The sequence below is a fragment of the Artemia sp. Qi Xiang Cuo genome, chromosome 16 (genome assembly GCF_049724085.1).
Source record: "Artemia sp. Qi Xiang Cuo chromosome 16, ASM4972408v1, whole genome shotgun sequence".
Classification (NCBI taxonomy): Eukaryota; Metazoa; Arthropoda; class Branchiopoda; order Anostraca; family Artemiidae; genus Artemia; species Artemia sp. Qi Xiang Cuo.
This window is the reverse complement of record NC_142809.1, coordinates 53,626,413-53,644,189: the sequence shown is the minus strand read 5'-3', so window position 1 is coordinate 53,644,189 and position 17,777 is coordinate 53,626,413. Positions and strand designations below refer to the sequence as shown.

Genomic DNA, 17,777 nt, shown 5'->3' with positions numbered 1-17,777 from the left:
TGGTATCCGTTTTTTAGAGTTTCGGTTCCTATTAAGCCGGGTCACTCCTTATTTACAGTTCATTACCACGAACTGTTTTATGAGATTAAACCATTTCGAATGCAGTTTCCCAATTGCTATAAGATTTTTACATCATTCGTAGCCAAGAATATATTTTTGAGTTGAACATAGCGCATACACTATTGATAGCCAGCAGATTATTGCGACAGCTGAATCGTAAGTTTTGTAGAATTTTGTTGTCTTTTGCTATTTTTAGATACATATTCTTAATGTTTAATACACAAATATTTAACGCCTGATAGATCTGGAAAGCGATTAGCCTTTAAGAGTGCTCTACGTAAAATGAAATTGTGAAATGCCATTTAGAATTTTTTTTTTTTTATTCAGTTACCCTCTTGCCGATAATGAGAAAGGGTCGTCCAATTTTAGTTTTGTGTTTTGTTTTAAGGTTTGTTTTTTTATATTTTTATCACTTTTATTCTGCACTGAGGACGAAGCAGAGGTCTTGACCGAAATATTTGCATAATTTTTCAATTTTTTCACTGGCTGTTAATTGTCCCGTTTTCTTCCCTTCTTCGCGATTTTGTGTTTTATCATGATTGGCCAGTGTGGTCTCATAAATTATTTACTTAATTTATTTATTTATTCTCTATTTTGTATTATTTTCTAGAGTGCAACAGCCATTGCCAAGCATATGGTTAAAGATTTGGGAATGTCTGAAAAAGTTGGACTTCGTACTTTTGACGACAATGGAAACAATATTGTTGCTGTTAGTGACCTTAGTCCGCAAACCAGTGAAATGATTGATTCAGAAATTCAAAAAATTTTACAGGTAATTTTACATGTGCATATGTTACCGTGAATGTCCGAAATCTGGTTAATGTCGACATTCACCGGTGAATTTTCGAAATTCCTTTTTTCTCTGCTTGGATTCAATTTGCTTTGTGAGTCAGCTTTTTCTGTCTTACGCAAGCTATGATGGTAAAAGTTAAAGTTAGGTTAGGTTGTGTTAATTTAGGTTAGATTAGGTTAAATTTGGTTATAAATATTAGAAATGGGTTAAAAACCAAGTTTAACCTAGTCCAACCTAAACTAACCTAATCAAACTTCATGTAACCTAACCTGTCATCATCAAACCTTGCATTAAACTGAAAAAGTTGACTGGCAACACTAACTAGATTCAAGGAGGAAACAAGGCATTTTGGACCTTCACCGGTGAACGTCGACATTCACGAATTTCGGGTATTCATGGAAACACATATATACCGTACTGTCCTACCATGCGTAAAAAGCGAATCTCATGGAACTTTATCTTTGGAAACTTCAGAAACCTGAGCATTTTAATGATCGTGGGATATTATTGTGTTAGTAACATAATGGTTTCTAAGTGAGCCTTCTCTATGAAATCAGGTGAACTGGTATCTCCACTGACATTCCACGCCTTAAAATTATATCTAACTTGTGACGGGGAACACCAAACTTTTCATAGAGCCTTCTCTATGAAATCAGGTGAACTGGTATCTCCACTGACATTCCACGCCTTAAAATTATATCTTAAGAATGTCGGAGTAATGAAGGTGAACATTTTGATGGTCATTTAGTTGATGACCCATCTACCGTACCCACTTGAAGATGAGCTTTTCAGGGGCCATTTTCATCAAGTCCTCTTTTTACATTCCTTATGTTTCACCATCAAAACATTTGACTGAATTTTAAATAAAATTTTCGAAAAAAGCCATGCTTTTGATAAGGGTTTTGTCTGTTTTCAAATTTATGCTGAAACATATACCATCCTACAATTTTTTTTATAGATGGCAGAATCCTTGCCGCACGAAGTTTCTAGAAGTTTTTTTTAGTAATGATCTGCCTTAGCACGTATATTTCTGTACTTCCGCCACTGCGTTTTCAATAACGATGCATATAAACTATTTTCTAAGATGGCGTTCCATTTAGCGCATTTAGCCGATTTTTCAAAATTGAACGAAATGTTATTGTGACAAATTATAAATTTCCTAAAAAACTGGAAAAAGAAGGAAAGAACTGACGATAAAGGTTCTCCCACTAAAAAATAGGGTAACTAGGATTATTTAAAATATTATGAAGTAAGCATTGTTTTCTTAACATGTCTCCTTATGAGGTGGAATGGTCATAAATTTACACACAACATTTTTCTGAGGGAGGGGTTCAAACCCGGTAATCCCCCCTCCCTTGGATACGGCCTTGTTCGACAGCAATTGTTTCCTGAATATTCGTATGAACAGCAGAAATCTGACTGATTGATTAATTTATTAACAAGTAACTATAGAATAACCATTATTTAAAAACAACCACCAAGGCAAGATACAAAAATACCTGATAAAAGATGTCTGCAACCCTTTGACTCGCAATCAATCATTTAAAACACGAAATGAAAATACTCTCTCTCATTATGCCTCGTTCATTAAAAATAACAAAAAGCATAAAAACACGAATATAAATAATGGAATTGGTAAAATGCACGTTGTCATATTGGCCTCTGGTTGTTTCTTGACTTCCCTTTAATTAAAGATTGTTGGCTTTTTCTATATAGTTTAAGGTCACCTAACAAGTTGCATACAAATTTTCTATTCAGAAACAAGGATGATTGAATCTTCGATTTTCCTGATAGGAAAAGCTGAAAATAATGTAGCTGTAACCTTTTGTTTTTAAGCTGTTGTAAGGATAGCAAGGTTATGCTGTTAAGTACTGTTTTGATTTGCCAGGTCAGCTACACAGGGGTTGGCAACCCTACCTCTAGACTATTTATATGGTAGGGCTGGAAGGAACCGGCTCCATACCCTTTGGAAATTTAGCATCATCCTTGCTGGGAATAAATGTGATGTCACTGATCGTCCGTAATCTTGTGGATCAGTGTTTTTTCTTCTTTTTTCTATACTTCTTGGCTGTTGTATGGGTCACACAATTGTTTGATCATCCAGTTCTGAAAGAGGGAGACTCGGTACCAGAAGCGTCAATCTGGCGGGAAGACAAGTCGAGGCATTTACCCCTATATGTTGTTGCCCTCCTTCCCTCCTTTGATTGTGAAACGTAACTTTCTTTGGAGGAGGGGGTATTTTCGCTGGAAAATGACTTTCTTTGGTATTTCCAGCATTAAAAATGCCTTAGAAGGTAAATATAAACGTATGCGTTCAATAAAAACGAAATTATTCGAAGGCAAATTAAAATCTATAATTCAATGAAAGTGAAATCAAGGTTCTTGTTTTATACGCCATAACCAATTGGAAAGAATCTGCGCGCAACGCGAGTATCGCTGAAAGACATTTCTGCAAACAGTACTAAACCGTAAGGCTTTCTGGTAGCTTTGCAGTTTGTGTTCCAACCGTAAAATTCTAGCCGCCCTGTACTATGGTTACATAATCCTGCGTCATCTTGTTCTCGCAACATTTTGGTCGCTTTTCTCATATGGGGGGGGGGGACACAGGAAGTGTCGGATGATTTGCTCCAACCACGCATTGCACTCCTGGGTGAAGGCAATGAATCAGAAGATCGGTCTTCTGATTCATCAGTCTGCGCAACGCAGACCGTTGGTCAGCATCCGAAAAAGTTTTTTCTACCAATAAGTTCTTCAGTATTTTTACAAGTTTTTGCTTCGTCTGCCAACATGGACTTGTAATAACGCTCTGTCCACCCAATATGAGATGGCTAGCTCAGTTGCTGCTGTCCAGAAAAAAAATGAGCAGTGTTTGAAGAGCTGTGTACTAATAGCAGCTTTTTAAGTGTCATTTTTTTTCTCTGGATATAGCCTACCGCATTCCCATTTGAATTGTTTCCTTTGTTCTTCTCTTTATTGTATCAGTTTTTAATTTTGAATTTCATGATGAGATATTAAAATAATACAATTACAAACGAGCAATGTTTTCCTTCAAAAACTTCGCACTCTCCATTATGCAACTTTTTCAAGTGGTATATTTTACATTTTGAAAAAAAAATATACGTACAAACATATACATGTACAAACACATACAAATAAACATATACAAGTATAACCAGGGCCGTATCCAAGTTTTATTTTTCGGGTGTGGGGGGGGGTGTCTACAAAAAACATAAAGAATTTGTTTATATTCATTTTTGTTACATTTTTACGACTCAAACAAATATTTTGAGGGTGGGTTCAAACGCTCTATCCCCCTGGATACGTCCTTGAGTACAACCAAATAAGAAGTAAATTTTAAATTTTTGGCGATTTCAAAGGTCAAACTACAAATGAAAGCAAATCTTATCTGAAAAAATCATGATCCCATATTCCTTTTCTTCCTCGTAAGGGTAGAAGGAAGTTATCCTACGAACGGAACCATCTTATTCCGCTTATTTTTTTACTATTTTTTTTTGTTAATGACCGAAGAAAAAAAAAAAAAAAACAAGCTGATACAATTTTAGGTACTTGTATGATATAGCCCCTACCTAATATTCTTCTAATATGTTTCTGTGACGCTCTGATGATAAAAATTTAACACTTTAGAAACAGATTTGGGCTATATATTTGCACATTAGGGGGAGGGGGGTAAAGTATAGCAGGTCTACATGCCTAATGTGTTAGGTACAATTATTCTGCATATTATTTAGTAACAATTGTTTTATAACTTCAAACTGTGCAAGTAAATTACCCCCCCCCCCCCCTAATGTGCAAATATATAGCCGGAATTATAAATTTTCCATCTATTCTGTCATTGCTCTTTGTCTTATCTCACGCTAAGCTGAAGGAAACTAACCAAAAAACCGGCTCTAAAATGCGTCAATGAATGAACAGCTTGAGCGGTAGGGGCTATATCATACAAGTAGACTTAACTATCAACTAGACTGCGGATTGGACTGTCGAAAAGCAGCGTTCAAAATATTTAGTCATGTATGTCTCGGAACAATTTTTCGAGCATTTGGACAATTTTACCCTCAGGTTGTGATTAACAGTTGAATATTTATGTCAGACAAACCATGGGTAGGGCCAATCTGACGATTTATGTACCAATGACGTATAGATAACAGAAAACGAGAAAAGGGAATGCTGTAAAACAAAACGAACTATTGAGGAGGGGAGGGCTGTAGTTTAATAACATGTGTACTGTAATTGTTTTGATGTCGAATTCAGTTATGACGGAAATCCCACTGAAAAATCTCGAGAATTTCGTAAAAAAAAAACGTCGTTCATATACCGATGACGTAAAATAACGGAGGACGAAAAAAGGAAATGTTGGAAAACAAAGCGAGTACATAGGAATTGAAAGCAATTGGAAGTGAACAATCCTATTGAAAAATCCCAAGAAGGAACATATACAATCAGAGGAAAAATAAAAATAAAACAGGATTGGAAATGTTGGAAAACGAAGTAAATACTTAGTTTTGGCGGGATTTAGGAGGGGAAGATTGTAGGCTAGAAGCATATACTGTAATTGTATAAGGTCGAATTCAGTCACGAAGGGAATCCTCTTGAGAAATCCCAAGAAAATAAGAAAATAATACAATCGAAGGGGAAATAAAATAAAACGGGACTCATTTATAAGTAACATAAAACGGGACTCGGTTATACATAAAAAAGAAACAGGACTCGTTTATAAATAAAATAAAACGGGACTCGTTTATAAATAAAATAAAACGGGACTCGTTTATAAATAAAATAAACAGGACTCGTTTATAAATAAAATAAAACGGGACTCATTTATAAGTAACATAAAACGGGACTCGGTTATACATAAAAAAGAAACAGGACTCGTTTATAAATAAAATAAAACGGGACTCGTTTATAAATAAAACAAAACAGGACTCGTTTATAAATAAAATAAAACGGGACTCATTTATAAGTAACATAAAACGGGACTCGGTTATACATAAAAAAGAAACAGGACTCGTTTATAAATAAAATAAAACGGGACTCGTTTATAAATAAAATAAAACAGGACTCGTTTATAAGTAAAATAAAACGGGACTCGGTTAAACATAAAAAAGAAACAGGACTCGTTTATAAATAAAATAAAACGGGGCTCGTTTAAAGATAAAATAAAACGGGACTCGGGTATAAATAAAATGAAACGGGACTCGTTTATAGATAAAATAAAACGGGACTCGGTTATAAATAAAATAAAACAGGACTTGTTTATAATAATAATAACTCTTAATTTCCACTATAGCTTATAGCTAGCGGGGGACGCCAAACAACAAGAAAATACAACACATGAGATCAGATAAATAAATATAAAAATAAATAAACTTTTTATAGATTTCCATTTTAACTAGCTCCTCAGTATAGTGGTTCACGAAGTATGGAACAAATGATGGTAGGTACATTTTTGATGCCCTTCGGGGTGGGGGACAAAGGAGTTGGCACGACGAAGTGAGGGCTCCTCTACGTGTTTTTGGCCGACTGATCTGTGATTCCTGGAAATCCGGTAATATTTTGCGATGGACATCACAACTTTTGCATTTTTTTCCGAAACACATCATGAGATAGTGGCACCTTTCAGATAGTTTCTGAAGCCTCAGTTTCTGCAGGCCGTCTTCAAAAGATGTATAATTTTCCCCAAGCATTATTTGGCAAGCCCGATTTTGAATCTTTTCAAGCTTTTCGGTTTGGATAGCCGTTAGACCTGGGTGCCAAACGGGACAAGCATACTTGGTTTGCGATCGGACATGCCTACAGTATAGACTGCGCATAATGGAAATTTGGATATTGAACCGCGTTAGGCAAGCAAAGGATTTTAGGCATAGGGAAGCCTTTTGGAGGATAAACTGTATATGTGGATCCCATTTCAGGTTGCTTTTGAAAATTACTCCTAGGATTTTTATTTCATCTTTAGTTGTAAGTCCAGTGTCTTCTTGGGACGGAATTGCAGATTTTAAAAAGCTAACACGTAGAATATGGTTCTTGGTTTCACTAACTGTAAGCATTACATCTTCAAGATTATGCTTTAGTTGGGAAAATATTGATGATGTGGTGATTTCCTCTGCTAGGCTTGCTAAGGCGGGGACTGATATGCTTGATAGGTCGTCAGCAAAGTTGCAGCAACTTTGTATTTGTGCTAGGACAGGGTTAAAAACAACCAAAAAGATAAGTGGTCCTAATTGTATCCCGTGGGGTGCTCCGCACCATATGTCTTTGGATTCGGATGCTTCATCCTGCGTGAGCGAAACACATTGGTTTCGTTTGTGCAGGAAGCTTGCAACCATTCTCACAAGAAACTGTCGAGCACCCATTTCTTTAGCTTGGTTAATAGCTATCAGATGTTGGATGCTGTCAACCGGCTTTACTATATCGCTGAGAAGGATTTCTGCGTGTGTCTCTTCCTTCTCGAGATGTTTCATCAGATCGTCAAGAAGACATACGAGATAGTGGGTAGTATTATGTCCAGGCCTGAAACCAAATTGCCGAGGGTCTAAATTAGCTTCAATATCTCCATATAAATATTCACAGATAAAGCCTTCAAACACTTTGGAAAGGCACGGGTTTTTGAAATCGGGCGCAAACCGTTAGGCGACAGGTTTTTTTTTTTATTTTAGGAAAGGGAGTTATATAGGCTGTCTTGAAGTAATCCGAGAATGTACCATCTATTAGACATTGATTGAAACAGGCAGCCAAAATAGGACTAAGCTCCTCAGAGCAATGAGCTATCAACTCAATAGGAATTTCTAGAGGGTAATTACTCTTCCTAAGGTCCAGGCGTTTGAGCTTCTCGCATACTTCATGGGGGCGAATGATCGGAATTTTTTCAATGGGTCCATTTTCAGGTAGCTCGTCAAGAGGTGGGTGTGTGCGACATATATTTGAAAAATGTGTGTTGATCATATCAGCGCTCAGAGGTTCACCATCAGAGCCGTAGATTGTCAAGCTGCTTTCGAGTTTGTCCTATAATCTTCTGAACCTTCTGGTGGAATCGCGAGGGGTTGGACTTCCATAGCTTCGTAACTACTTGAGCACCAAATTCCTTTATAGATTTATTTATTTTCAGAGATATAACATTGCGCATTTTTTTAGCCTCGTATTTATATCCCAACTTATAAAGCTCATTTCTCGATTTGATTAGATCCTTAATCTCTTTAGTCACCCACGGCTTATTTTGTGACTTGGCTAGGATTGTCTTTACTGGAAATATTACTTTATATTCATAGAAAAGCTGAGCAGTGACCTCTTGCATCATATTGTTGCCGCTCTTCATAGTGAGGACTTTTGACCAGTTTTTTCTTGCTAGCCACTCTCGGTAAATCTGGATTTGTTCTTGAGTATGTGGGCGGTACTTCAACACTGACAGGGATCTGTCAGGGGGTTTTCTGCTAGGCTTCCATTTTACAGTAAGGTGGTCACTCATACCAATAGCGGGGAGAGTGTAGGGGGGATTATAGAACTCCTCAATATTGGTAAAGATAAGGTCTAGTACTTTTACCTCACGTGTTGGGACTTCAAAAACTTGCGTAAGTGAGAGTGAACTTGAGAGCCAGCTAGCCTTTAAATCATTAAAGTCGCCCAGGATCTGAATGGCAGTGTATGGGTATTGGGATCTTATGTAGTCAACCGAATGCTGTAAGTAGAGTACGAGTTCCTTTCGGAACGATGCTCTTAGCGGGTAGTAGACTACACCAAAAATGATTGACGATACTTTTTTTGATAAGTATCGGGGCCTTGTCGAAAGCCACAGAACTTCGTGCTCAGGTTTCCTAGGGATAGGTATATTTAGGGTTCGATTCGGAATTGCAGACTTGCAAAGAAAACGAACTCCGCCACCATGACTCACAATGGCCCAGTCCTTATTTAATCTTGGGAGTAGATACACATCGTACCCAGAAATAACCGTGCATGTGTCAGACGCGGACCAAGTTTCACACAAGCAAGCCACTTCAATGTTATTTTGTATGGGGGTGGTTTCCAGCTCTTCAACGTTATTCCCAAGAGAGCGGACGTTTGCGAGCAGGATTTTGGGAAATGAATACTTCTGTTTTGTGTGATTACAATCCTTTGTCGTACCGTGTAGAGTTCGGTGTCTTTGGGCATCCATTTGAGCTGAGCGTTGAGTATACTTGGGGTTGTATTTTAAGGTTGCAACAGGTGTTTTCACTTGTTGAAGGTGACTTTTTTGTTGATTGTAAGGTGGTGGGAGTTGTTCATGGAGTAAAGCTTGATTTATTGGTGGTGGGATTGAGCGGTGGAAATCAAGAATGGGCTGTATTAGACTAGCGACTCGATGAGCTGTGAAAATCTGTTCCTCGTTGGAAAATGGGGAGTAATAATTTGGTGTGTTGGCAGGATAGTTAGTCTGATATCTGGTACGGGCCCGTATGGTATAGCTTGCCATCTTATTGGGGGTGCTGGTAGCCACGGTCTTCGGTAGGGGGGAAGGGGAGCTATAGGATGTATGCTGTTGTGTTTCCTCGGAGGTGTGAGTTTCAACTGCATTAAGGGGACAATTCTCAGTAAACGATCTCCTGTTCTGATATCTTGTTTTCCAACTTCGAATTTTGCAGGGAACCCGTTTTTTGACTGCTTCGGGTGCGTTTTTATTGCCCCATGCAGGCGACGTTTAGCTGGCAGGTGCACTTTAGGACAGTCATTCACGAAGCAAAGATCACAGGAGAACTTTCGGCAAGGTTCTTTGTGTACCAATATACATTGATCGTTGCCACATTTTCCCCTATAGAAATCTGTGCAGATGTGTAGAAAGGGACAATCCACACTGTTTCGGCAAATTCCCCGGAGGTGGAAACAGCATACTAAGGGTTCTTTGATTTGTTCCTTTGGATTTTGGCTTGGGAACCAATCCTTTGGACTGGGACAATCCACACTGTTTCGGCAAATTCCCCGGAGGTGGAAACGGCATACTAAGGGCTCTTTGATTTGTTTCTTTGGATTTTGGCTCAATTCATCTTGATCAGGAGAGATTTGGTTACTTTGGTTTAGTTGTTTAGGCGTATGGCAGGGACGTTGATAGCAGTTAGTACACTTGAACGAAAAGTACCGGCCCGACGGCTTCTGTAGAGCCAGTACTAGCTCTGCGTCTATTGCAGCGCATGCACCGTGCTGCCATCTTTTGTAAGAATGGCATTCAAAGGAGGGGCTTCCCCCAGCTGGTATGTGACAGGTGATGCACCTAGAGAGGTCGGGGATTAGCAAAGACTCGGATGGAGGCGAGCCTAAGGCAGGCACGTCATTCCTGTTCTGCGTTTTTTTTAGCCTCATTTACTTCTTCTGGTAATACTTCAGGAGCGGGTGTGATTGGTGGTTGTGAAACCGGTTCAAGTTCGGGTTTTTCACTATCACCGGGGTTCATATTGGCAAGAGTAGAATACGAGGGCTTAGTGATTACAATAGGACTTTCGGCCGACTTGGAGAGATTACTACATGCTTGGGGGCGAAGAAGCCCGCTAGATCCGGCTGAATTGGAACTGGGAGTATTCGTCTTTGTTGGTTTTCCGGTCACTTTCGGAGACGCAACAGTAGCATCATTTTTTTGGTTTGCATGGAGAGCAAAGGTATGTATTCTTTAGTTCTGGAGAGTATTTAACTTTACCGCATGTGAAATGAAACCACTTGTTGCACTTAGTGCATGCTACGCCACCGGTCTTGCTGGTTACATTGGCGGAGCAGATTCCACATGTATCTTTAGTCATGGCCAATTCTGGCACAATACACAGGAACAGGGGAAGTGTCGGGACCCGCTCACCTATTCCCCACAATTCAAAGATAATTTAATACCGGCGGGTACGTACGACGCTTGCGGCGAGTACCCTCCCCTCTTCTGCCTATTTCCTGGTATATCCTGCCAGAAATCTGCACAAACAACTGCTCTCAGGAAGAGTCCGGCGTGATTCGACTTCGTAATCCGTGGTCAGCTAGTAACAAAATACAGCTCACAGAGGAAACGCAGCGCGAAGAAATCGCCGTTCTCAATGTTTATCTAATATGATGGAAAGAATACCTGATGTAGATTTGTCAAGACGTGATTGGTTGAATTTATTTCAATAGGAATGATGTGTGACGTCACTAATGAATTTCTTCAAGTAATTTTCACTCTTAGTTATATATATCACTTATATGGATTAAAAACAAGGTCTAAGATTTTTTTTTTTTTTTTTTTTTAAGGTAGGTTAATTATCACTTCCAACTTTCTGCAACTTCTATTTATAGATAAAATAAAACGGGACTCGTTTATAGATAAAATAAAACAGGATTTGTTTCCTTCAAAGGCATTTGGACCAAAAACCCCAGCTTCTGAGCATTTCAATTGGTTTAGCATTGCATCCTAAAGTGCTTAAGTTGGGATTTAGTTAGGATCGGAATTTGATTGAAAATTCCCTAGAACGCAGGGTCATATTCAAATCTGAGAGCGAAATTGTCCTATTCCGGACAATCTTTAAAACAAAAATCCAGGAAATAAGATTACCATCTAACATAATTTTTTCGCTCTCACTAATGATCTGTGTGGGGACTTGGTATGACCCTCTGTTGCCTAGAACAAACAAAACAATTAGCAACAAATTTGTAGTATACAAGTCTTGCCCTCTTAAAATAACGCTCTTTTGTATTTTCAATTTTTTTAAATCCTTAATACTTTTTATAGATTATAACTGAGAACTGTGTAATCGAAGAAAAAAGTCAAAAATTAGCTTTTAATTCTATAAATTTATCCAATTCCGTTATTTACATGTGATGAACTTGAGTGAGATTTTTCAAGGATTTTTTTTGTATTTTTTCTGATTTTCTCTAAGAGAAAACGACTTTTTTATTTTCCATCTTAGCTTGTCATGTACAAATGCAGATTTACGTTTTTTTTTTAGTTTTTCAAGATTCTTCTTAATGTCGAAAATAGAAAACGTGAAAATCTTTAATTGTGTTTTTCTCGTAATGCATTCTCAAGCAGTTGGACGACTTCGCTCCTAGGTTGTAATACACACTCGACTCTAGGAAGAAAATAATTTCTTCTAATTTTGACTCTAGGAAGAGTTTAATTCGAAAATAATCGACTCCAGGAAGAATAGGGAGACGAGTTATTTTTTTTAGGACAAGCCGACAAAAAAAAACTTCTAAACATGTCAGCCTTTCAGTCAATAACAATAAGAGATTGTAAGAATTAAAATGCTATTACTAGAGTTAAAGAACTAAAATACTCATGGAAGAGTTTAAGTCGAAAATAATCGACTCCAGGAAGAATAGGGAGACGAGTTATTTTTTTTTAGGACATGCCGACAAAAAAAACTTCTAAACGTGTCAGCCTTTCAGTCAATAACAATAAGAGATTGTAAGAATTAAAATGCTATTACTAGAGTTAAAGAACTAAAATACTCATTTACAGGCCATGGAGCCTTCGTGAAAATAAAAACATATTAGCCTCTCTTATTTTTGATCTATATTAATATTTGTGTATTGGGAAGTATTCCTGGGCAAAAAAATATAAAAAAACTAATCGACTCCAGGAAGAATAGGGAGACGAGTTATTTTTTTTAGGACATGCCGAAAAAAAAAAAAATTCTAAACGTGTCAGCCTTTCAGTCAATAACAATAAGAGATTGTAAGAATTAAAATGCTATTACTAGAGTTAAAGAACTAAAATACTCTAGGAAGAGTTAGGAAGAAAATAATTTCTTCTAATTTTGACTCTAGGAAGAGTTTATGTCGAAAATAATCGACTCCAGGAAGAATAGGGAGACGAGTTATTTTTTTTTGGACATGCCGACAAAAAAAACTTCTAAACATGTCAGCCTTTCAGTCAATAACAATAAGAGATTGTAAGAATTAAAATGCTATTACTAGAGTTAAAGAACTAAAATACTCTAGGAAGAGTTTAAGTCGAAAATAATCGACTCCAGGAAGAATAGGGAGACGAGTTATTTTTTTTTGGACATGCCGACAAAAAAAACTTCTAAACGTGTCAGCCTTTCAGTCAATAACAATAAGAGATTGTAAGAATTAAAATGCTATTACTAGAGTTAAAGAACTAAAATACTCATTTACAGGCCATGGAGCCTTCGTGAAAATAAAAACATATTATCCTCTCTTAATTTTGATCTATATGAATATTTGTGTATTGGGAAGTATTCCTGGGCACAAAAATATAAAAAAAAACTGTTTTGCATGCTGACCAATGGTCTGCGTTGCGCAGGTACCGATCCCCTGATTCGATGTCTTCGGCAGGAAGTGCGATGCGTGGTTGGGGGCAAATTATCTGACGCTTCCCCTGTTTTCCCCCCAGATTTCTCCAGGTACCCATTTAGAGCTGGGTTGACTCCGGCTGAGCTTACAGAGTTACGCCCTTGACCCCCGTCCCAAACTAAATAACCTGTGACACCAGGACCTCAGGGTTTCAGAACCCCTGACCTCAGGGTTTCAAGTCCGGAGCGCTAACCACTCGGCTAGGAAAGAATGTGCTTTGATGATATTCTAAGATACTACTACTACTTACCACTCACTGTAGCACAAGCCGCCTGAGGCCAACACAGCTTCACATGCTCCTCTATCCCAGTCTATTTAAAGCCTCCCTCTTTATACACTCCCAAGAAGTTCTTATTTCTCTTAAATTCTTTTTTTTTACATCCTCCCATCCCATTCGGGGGCGACCTGCTTTTCTTTTGACCCTAGACGGTCGCGCAACAAGGACGATCTTAAGCAGTCTGTCATCCTTCATCTAAGATAAGATCATAGAATTTGAAGTGCATACTTTCATTCTAATCTACAGAAGGAGGATATATGGGAATTTATTTGCGACAAGCTGTGTTGTGTTTTATCGTAAAAAAGTGCCATTCGCGAAAATCCAATGTAAAACGAAACTGGCTTATAAGACGGACTAATGAATTGAGCACAATTTTCGTCTTTATAACTTTTTAATTTAAACGGGAGGTGGAAGGGAAGTAATCTTTCTAGATTTCTGGAGCTCCCTTGCTTTTGCTAGTTATCTGAAAATTGACAGCTTTTCATCATTATAACAGTATTTCATCTTCACAAGTTCATAACTCTATACGGAGGTGGCGGGGGGGGGGCATGATCATTCTGGTTTTCTGGAGCTCCCTTGTTTTTGGTGCTTTGAAGAAAACTCCTAATTTCTAAAATCACCTCCTGTTTGTGTACCTTGCCCCATCCATGTTATGAGTGCTTAAGCCACTGGTATCTCCGTCCTCCTGTCATCAAAGACAGGTTTTAGTTGCTACTGTTATAAAGTAGTAGGTATCCGCGTAATATAGGAAGCTATTCTTGACAAGCTGTGTTTTAATGGCAAAAAAGGTCAGTCACGAAAATCTAATGTAAAGCGAAGCTGGCTTATAAGGCGGGCTAGTGAAAACTACCGCGAATTTTGATTGAGAAGGCAAATTATTTGAAAATTACTACACTTTCCATCTTTTAATTATAACATTATTTCATATTCATAACTTTATAACTCGACATCGAGGATGGGGAGGGGAAGGGTCATGATCTTTCTACTTTTCTGGACTGAATTAGCCACTTTTTTATAATTTTCATTCAAAAATACTTTTTATTTCATTAACTTCTTGATTTAGAAAAAAAACAACAACAGTGAAACAGGTAGATATTTTAAAGTCATGAGTGTAATAGTTTGAAATTGGTGCTAAAAACATTAACCAGAAACAAAGCCTAGCCAATTTTTTTTTCTCTTGAATATCGGCCTGGTATCTTTACTCTAATCGCGTAAATCATATGGAAAGTTTCGCTGGCTTTGTCAGCCAAATCACGGACAACGGCCTTATATATCTATTCTCGAGCAAGTTTATTGTATTTCTCATTTTTGTAGGATTCTTATGACCGAGCAAAGATGATATTGAAGAACCACAAAGAAGAACTGAAGCTCCTTGCTGATGCCCTCTTGAAATACGAAACACTTGATTTTGATGACGTTAAAGTAATTTTAGACAAAAAGAATCCTAATGTTAAATAAAAATAGTTGTGAATGTCGGTAACTGGTACTTTATTTAAGTTTCTCACAATTCAGATACTAAAATAAGGATAATGACAACACAAAATAATAAAATAATATCAGAATGATAAAACAAAACTTGGCCATTGAATAATTTTTTGATGACGTCACTAACGTCATTTCGGATAACGTTAAAGGGATGACGTTAAAGGGATTTTAGGCAAAAAGAATCCTAATGTTAAATAAAAAAGTTTTGAATGTCAGTAACTTCCGATTTATTTAAGTAGCTAATACCCTAAATTGTTTAGCTCCTTTTATTAAGTTTCTCAGATTTCAGATATCCAAATAAGGATAATGGTATTACAAAAATTGGCCATTGAATAATTTTTGATGGCGTCACTAACACCGGTTCGGATAAATTATTTAGATAACGTTAAAGGCCTTTTATACAAAAAAAAAAAAAAAAAAAAAAAAATGTGGATTATACATGTCGACAACTGCCGACTTTGTTTGATGATGAGACAATTATTAGTAATAACAATTAAAAATTCAAAAACAAATTAAAAAAAAAAACGCCTATTGAGTATCGTCTTTTATTTTATTGTTTATAGAAATATTACATGTTAGACCTCTCTGTAAAGTGGGATCTAAGGATGTAATGGGAGCCATCTATATGGGATTTAATGGAATGAAATGGGATGTAATGGAATGTAATGGGATGTAATGGGATCTAAGGATGTAATTGGAGCCATCTATATGGGATGTAATGGAATGAAATGGGAGGTAATGGAATGTAATAGGATGTAATGGGAGCCATCTATATGGGATTTAATGGAGTGAAATGGGATGTAATGGGATCTAAGGATGTAATGGGAGCCATCTATAAAATTTAGTTCGTAATTGAAGTTTGTATTAAATTTCAAGGCGAAGGAGAAAATTAAGTATATATTTTAAAATTGGATATATAAAAAAAATGGAGAAGTATGCTGTACAGAATACATAAATTTGATAAAACTTATAGAAAGAAACGGAATCTTTTGAAAATGAATAATCAACTTATTTTTTTGTCGTTATTGGCGATTATTGACCTCTAACGTTATTTAGTTCACGTTCTAACGTTATCAGCCTCTCATCATAAATGCCGGCTAAAATGTGGAATAGGTTATTCTTCATTTGAAAATGAGAAATCCGATCCAGGGAATTGTTCTGACCAGAATGGTGTGTCTCGAATGATTCAAGTCAGGCATAAATGTTCCTCGTCACTTTTCTATACTGTTCTTTTTTTCGTGGAGCTAAATCGATTTGGGAAGTGAATAGGCTCAGGAGACCTAGATTTTGATCCAGATGGCGTGATTCAAGTTTCTTTATATTTGTTTTCAATAAACGTTAATTATTTTTTGTTCTTTTCTTTTATTTAAGAGTGGAGGTTGAAATTTTTTATGTTTGGAAAAAGGATGAATGTGAAAATAAAGTACCTTCTTTTCAAATTTTCTTCTTAAAAATTTATCCGGCGTCATATAAGACTGTAGGTAGTTTCGGAAACTTATACTTTACTACCACTATTACTTTTAACAACTCGTTGCTGCACCAAGCCGGCTGGGACCAACACAGTTGTGCAGGCTCCTCCTCCAACCCAATCTGTTCAAACCTTCGCTCTTGAATCCCACCCATGAAGCTCCTATTTCCTTAAAAAAAATTTATGATGTTTTTCCTTCCTATCTAAGGATATTCTAATTTAGCTCAAATTGCCAAAATTGCGATTTCTGACAGATTATCTGGCCTTCTGGCCTTCCTCCGTAACATGTGACCCAACCACTTTATCCTTTATTTCATTACAGTCTGAGGGATTGGCATCCATTGGCGGTTCTGGCCTTTCTTATGCCCGGGAAAAAATCTTGATCAGAGCTCCCTGTCCCCTGTCGCCTACTAAACTTTCAAGCCAAAATTTAACAAAATTATCCTTTATAGGCCAATTTTTTTTAAATATATATTAATTATTATTCTGTTGTTTTAATATTTTTTGAACTATTATTTTAATTATTATTATTTAATTATTCTTAATTTATTTCATTAATTAATTAATAATTCATAATTATTTTCATTTATTAACTGCACCCTCTACTTTATTTTAATAAAAATAAAATTTCAAATATTACAAAATGATTTTAACCATTAAATTATTTATTTAAAAATTTACGCCCCCAAAAAGTTCTGTGCCCGGGAAAAGTGCCCCCCCCTCCCCCAAAAAAATACCGCCTCTGTTGGCATGAAACCGTGTTTTTGATACAGCTTCCAGTCGGTTATACGGGTTATTCAACCGAGCACCTAAAATTATCCTAAGGCAATTCTTCTCGTTCTCACGCGTTCGACCCGTTCGACGCGTTTCAGAGTCATACTTTACCACTGTCATTGCTTTGGTTTCCACTGAAATGAAATGATACTGGAAACTTTCCAGTGTCATAATCTTGGTGCAAAAACTTTCATTTCTATTCATCCAAGCTTTTTTCGGCTTGAAAGAAACAGCTTGTGTTTTTGCTATATGGTTTCTTACATTTTTGCTCCTTCCACCATCATTACGTTTGATGCTGCCTAGGTAAGTTAAAGTAATATGTTATGAAAGTGTTTTGTGCTAAAATTCAAAATATTAACAATTTTTATGAAGCATTTTCAGTTCTCTAATAATTTACTGTAAATAAGCGCTGTACTTTTGATCAAACCGAAACTAATAAAATCGAAATTCATCTGAAATAATATAATTTAGCTACAAATAAATTAGTCCAGAAAAGAAACTATCATTCGTTCAATTTTCGTTGGTTAATTAACTAATACTACTGCTACTAACAACTCGGTCAATATGTAAAATTGAAGCTTTCATTCAGGGACGTACGCAGGGTGGGGCCT

The 17,777-nt window shown here is 36.8% G+C and overlaps 1 protein-coding gene across 1 annotated transcript; it reads left to right on the top strand.

Moving 5' to 3' along the window:
• The first annotated feature begins 669 nt into the window (after nt 1-669).
• LOC148943097 (ATP-dependent zinc metalloprotease YME1 homolog) lies at nt 670-14,914 on the top strand. The gene is made up of 2 exons (XM_089102120.1): nt 670-832; nt 14,754-14,914. The coding sequence occupies exons 1-2, from the start codon at nt 695-697 to the stop codon at nt 14,895-14,897; spliced, it is 282 nt and encodes a 93-aa protein (XP_088958246.1). The 5' UTR covers nt 670-694; the 3' UTR covers nt 14,898-14,914.
• Nucleotides 14,915-17,777: the final 2,863 nt, after the last annotated feature.

Coding starts and splice junctions, on each gene's coding strand:
- LOC148943097 (XM_089102120.1), top strand. CDS start 695: ATGGTTAAAGATTTGGGAATGTCTGAAAAAGTTGGACTTCGTACTTTT. Junction 833..14,753: donor AAATTCAAAAAATTTTACAG/GTAATTTTACAT, acceptor TCATTTTTGTAG/GATTCTTATGACCGAGCAAA.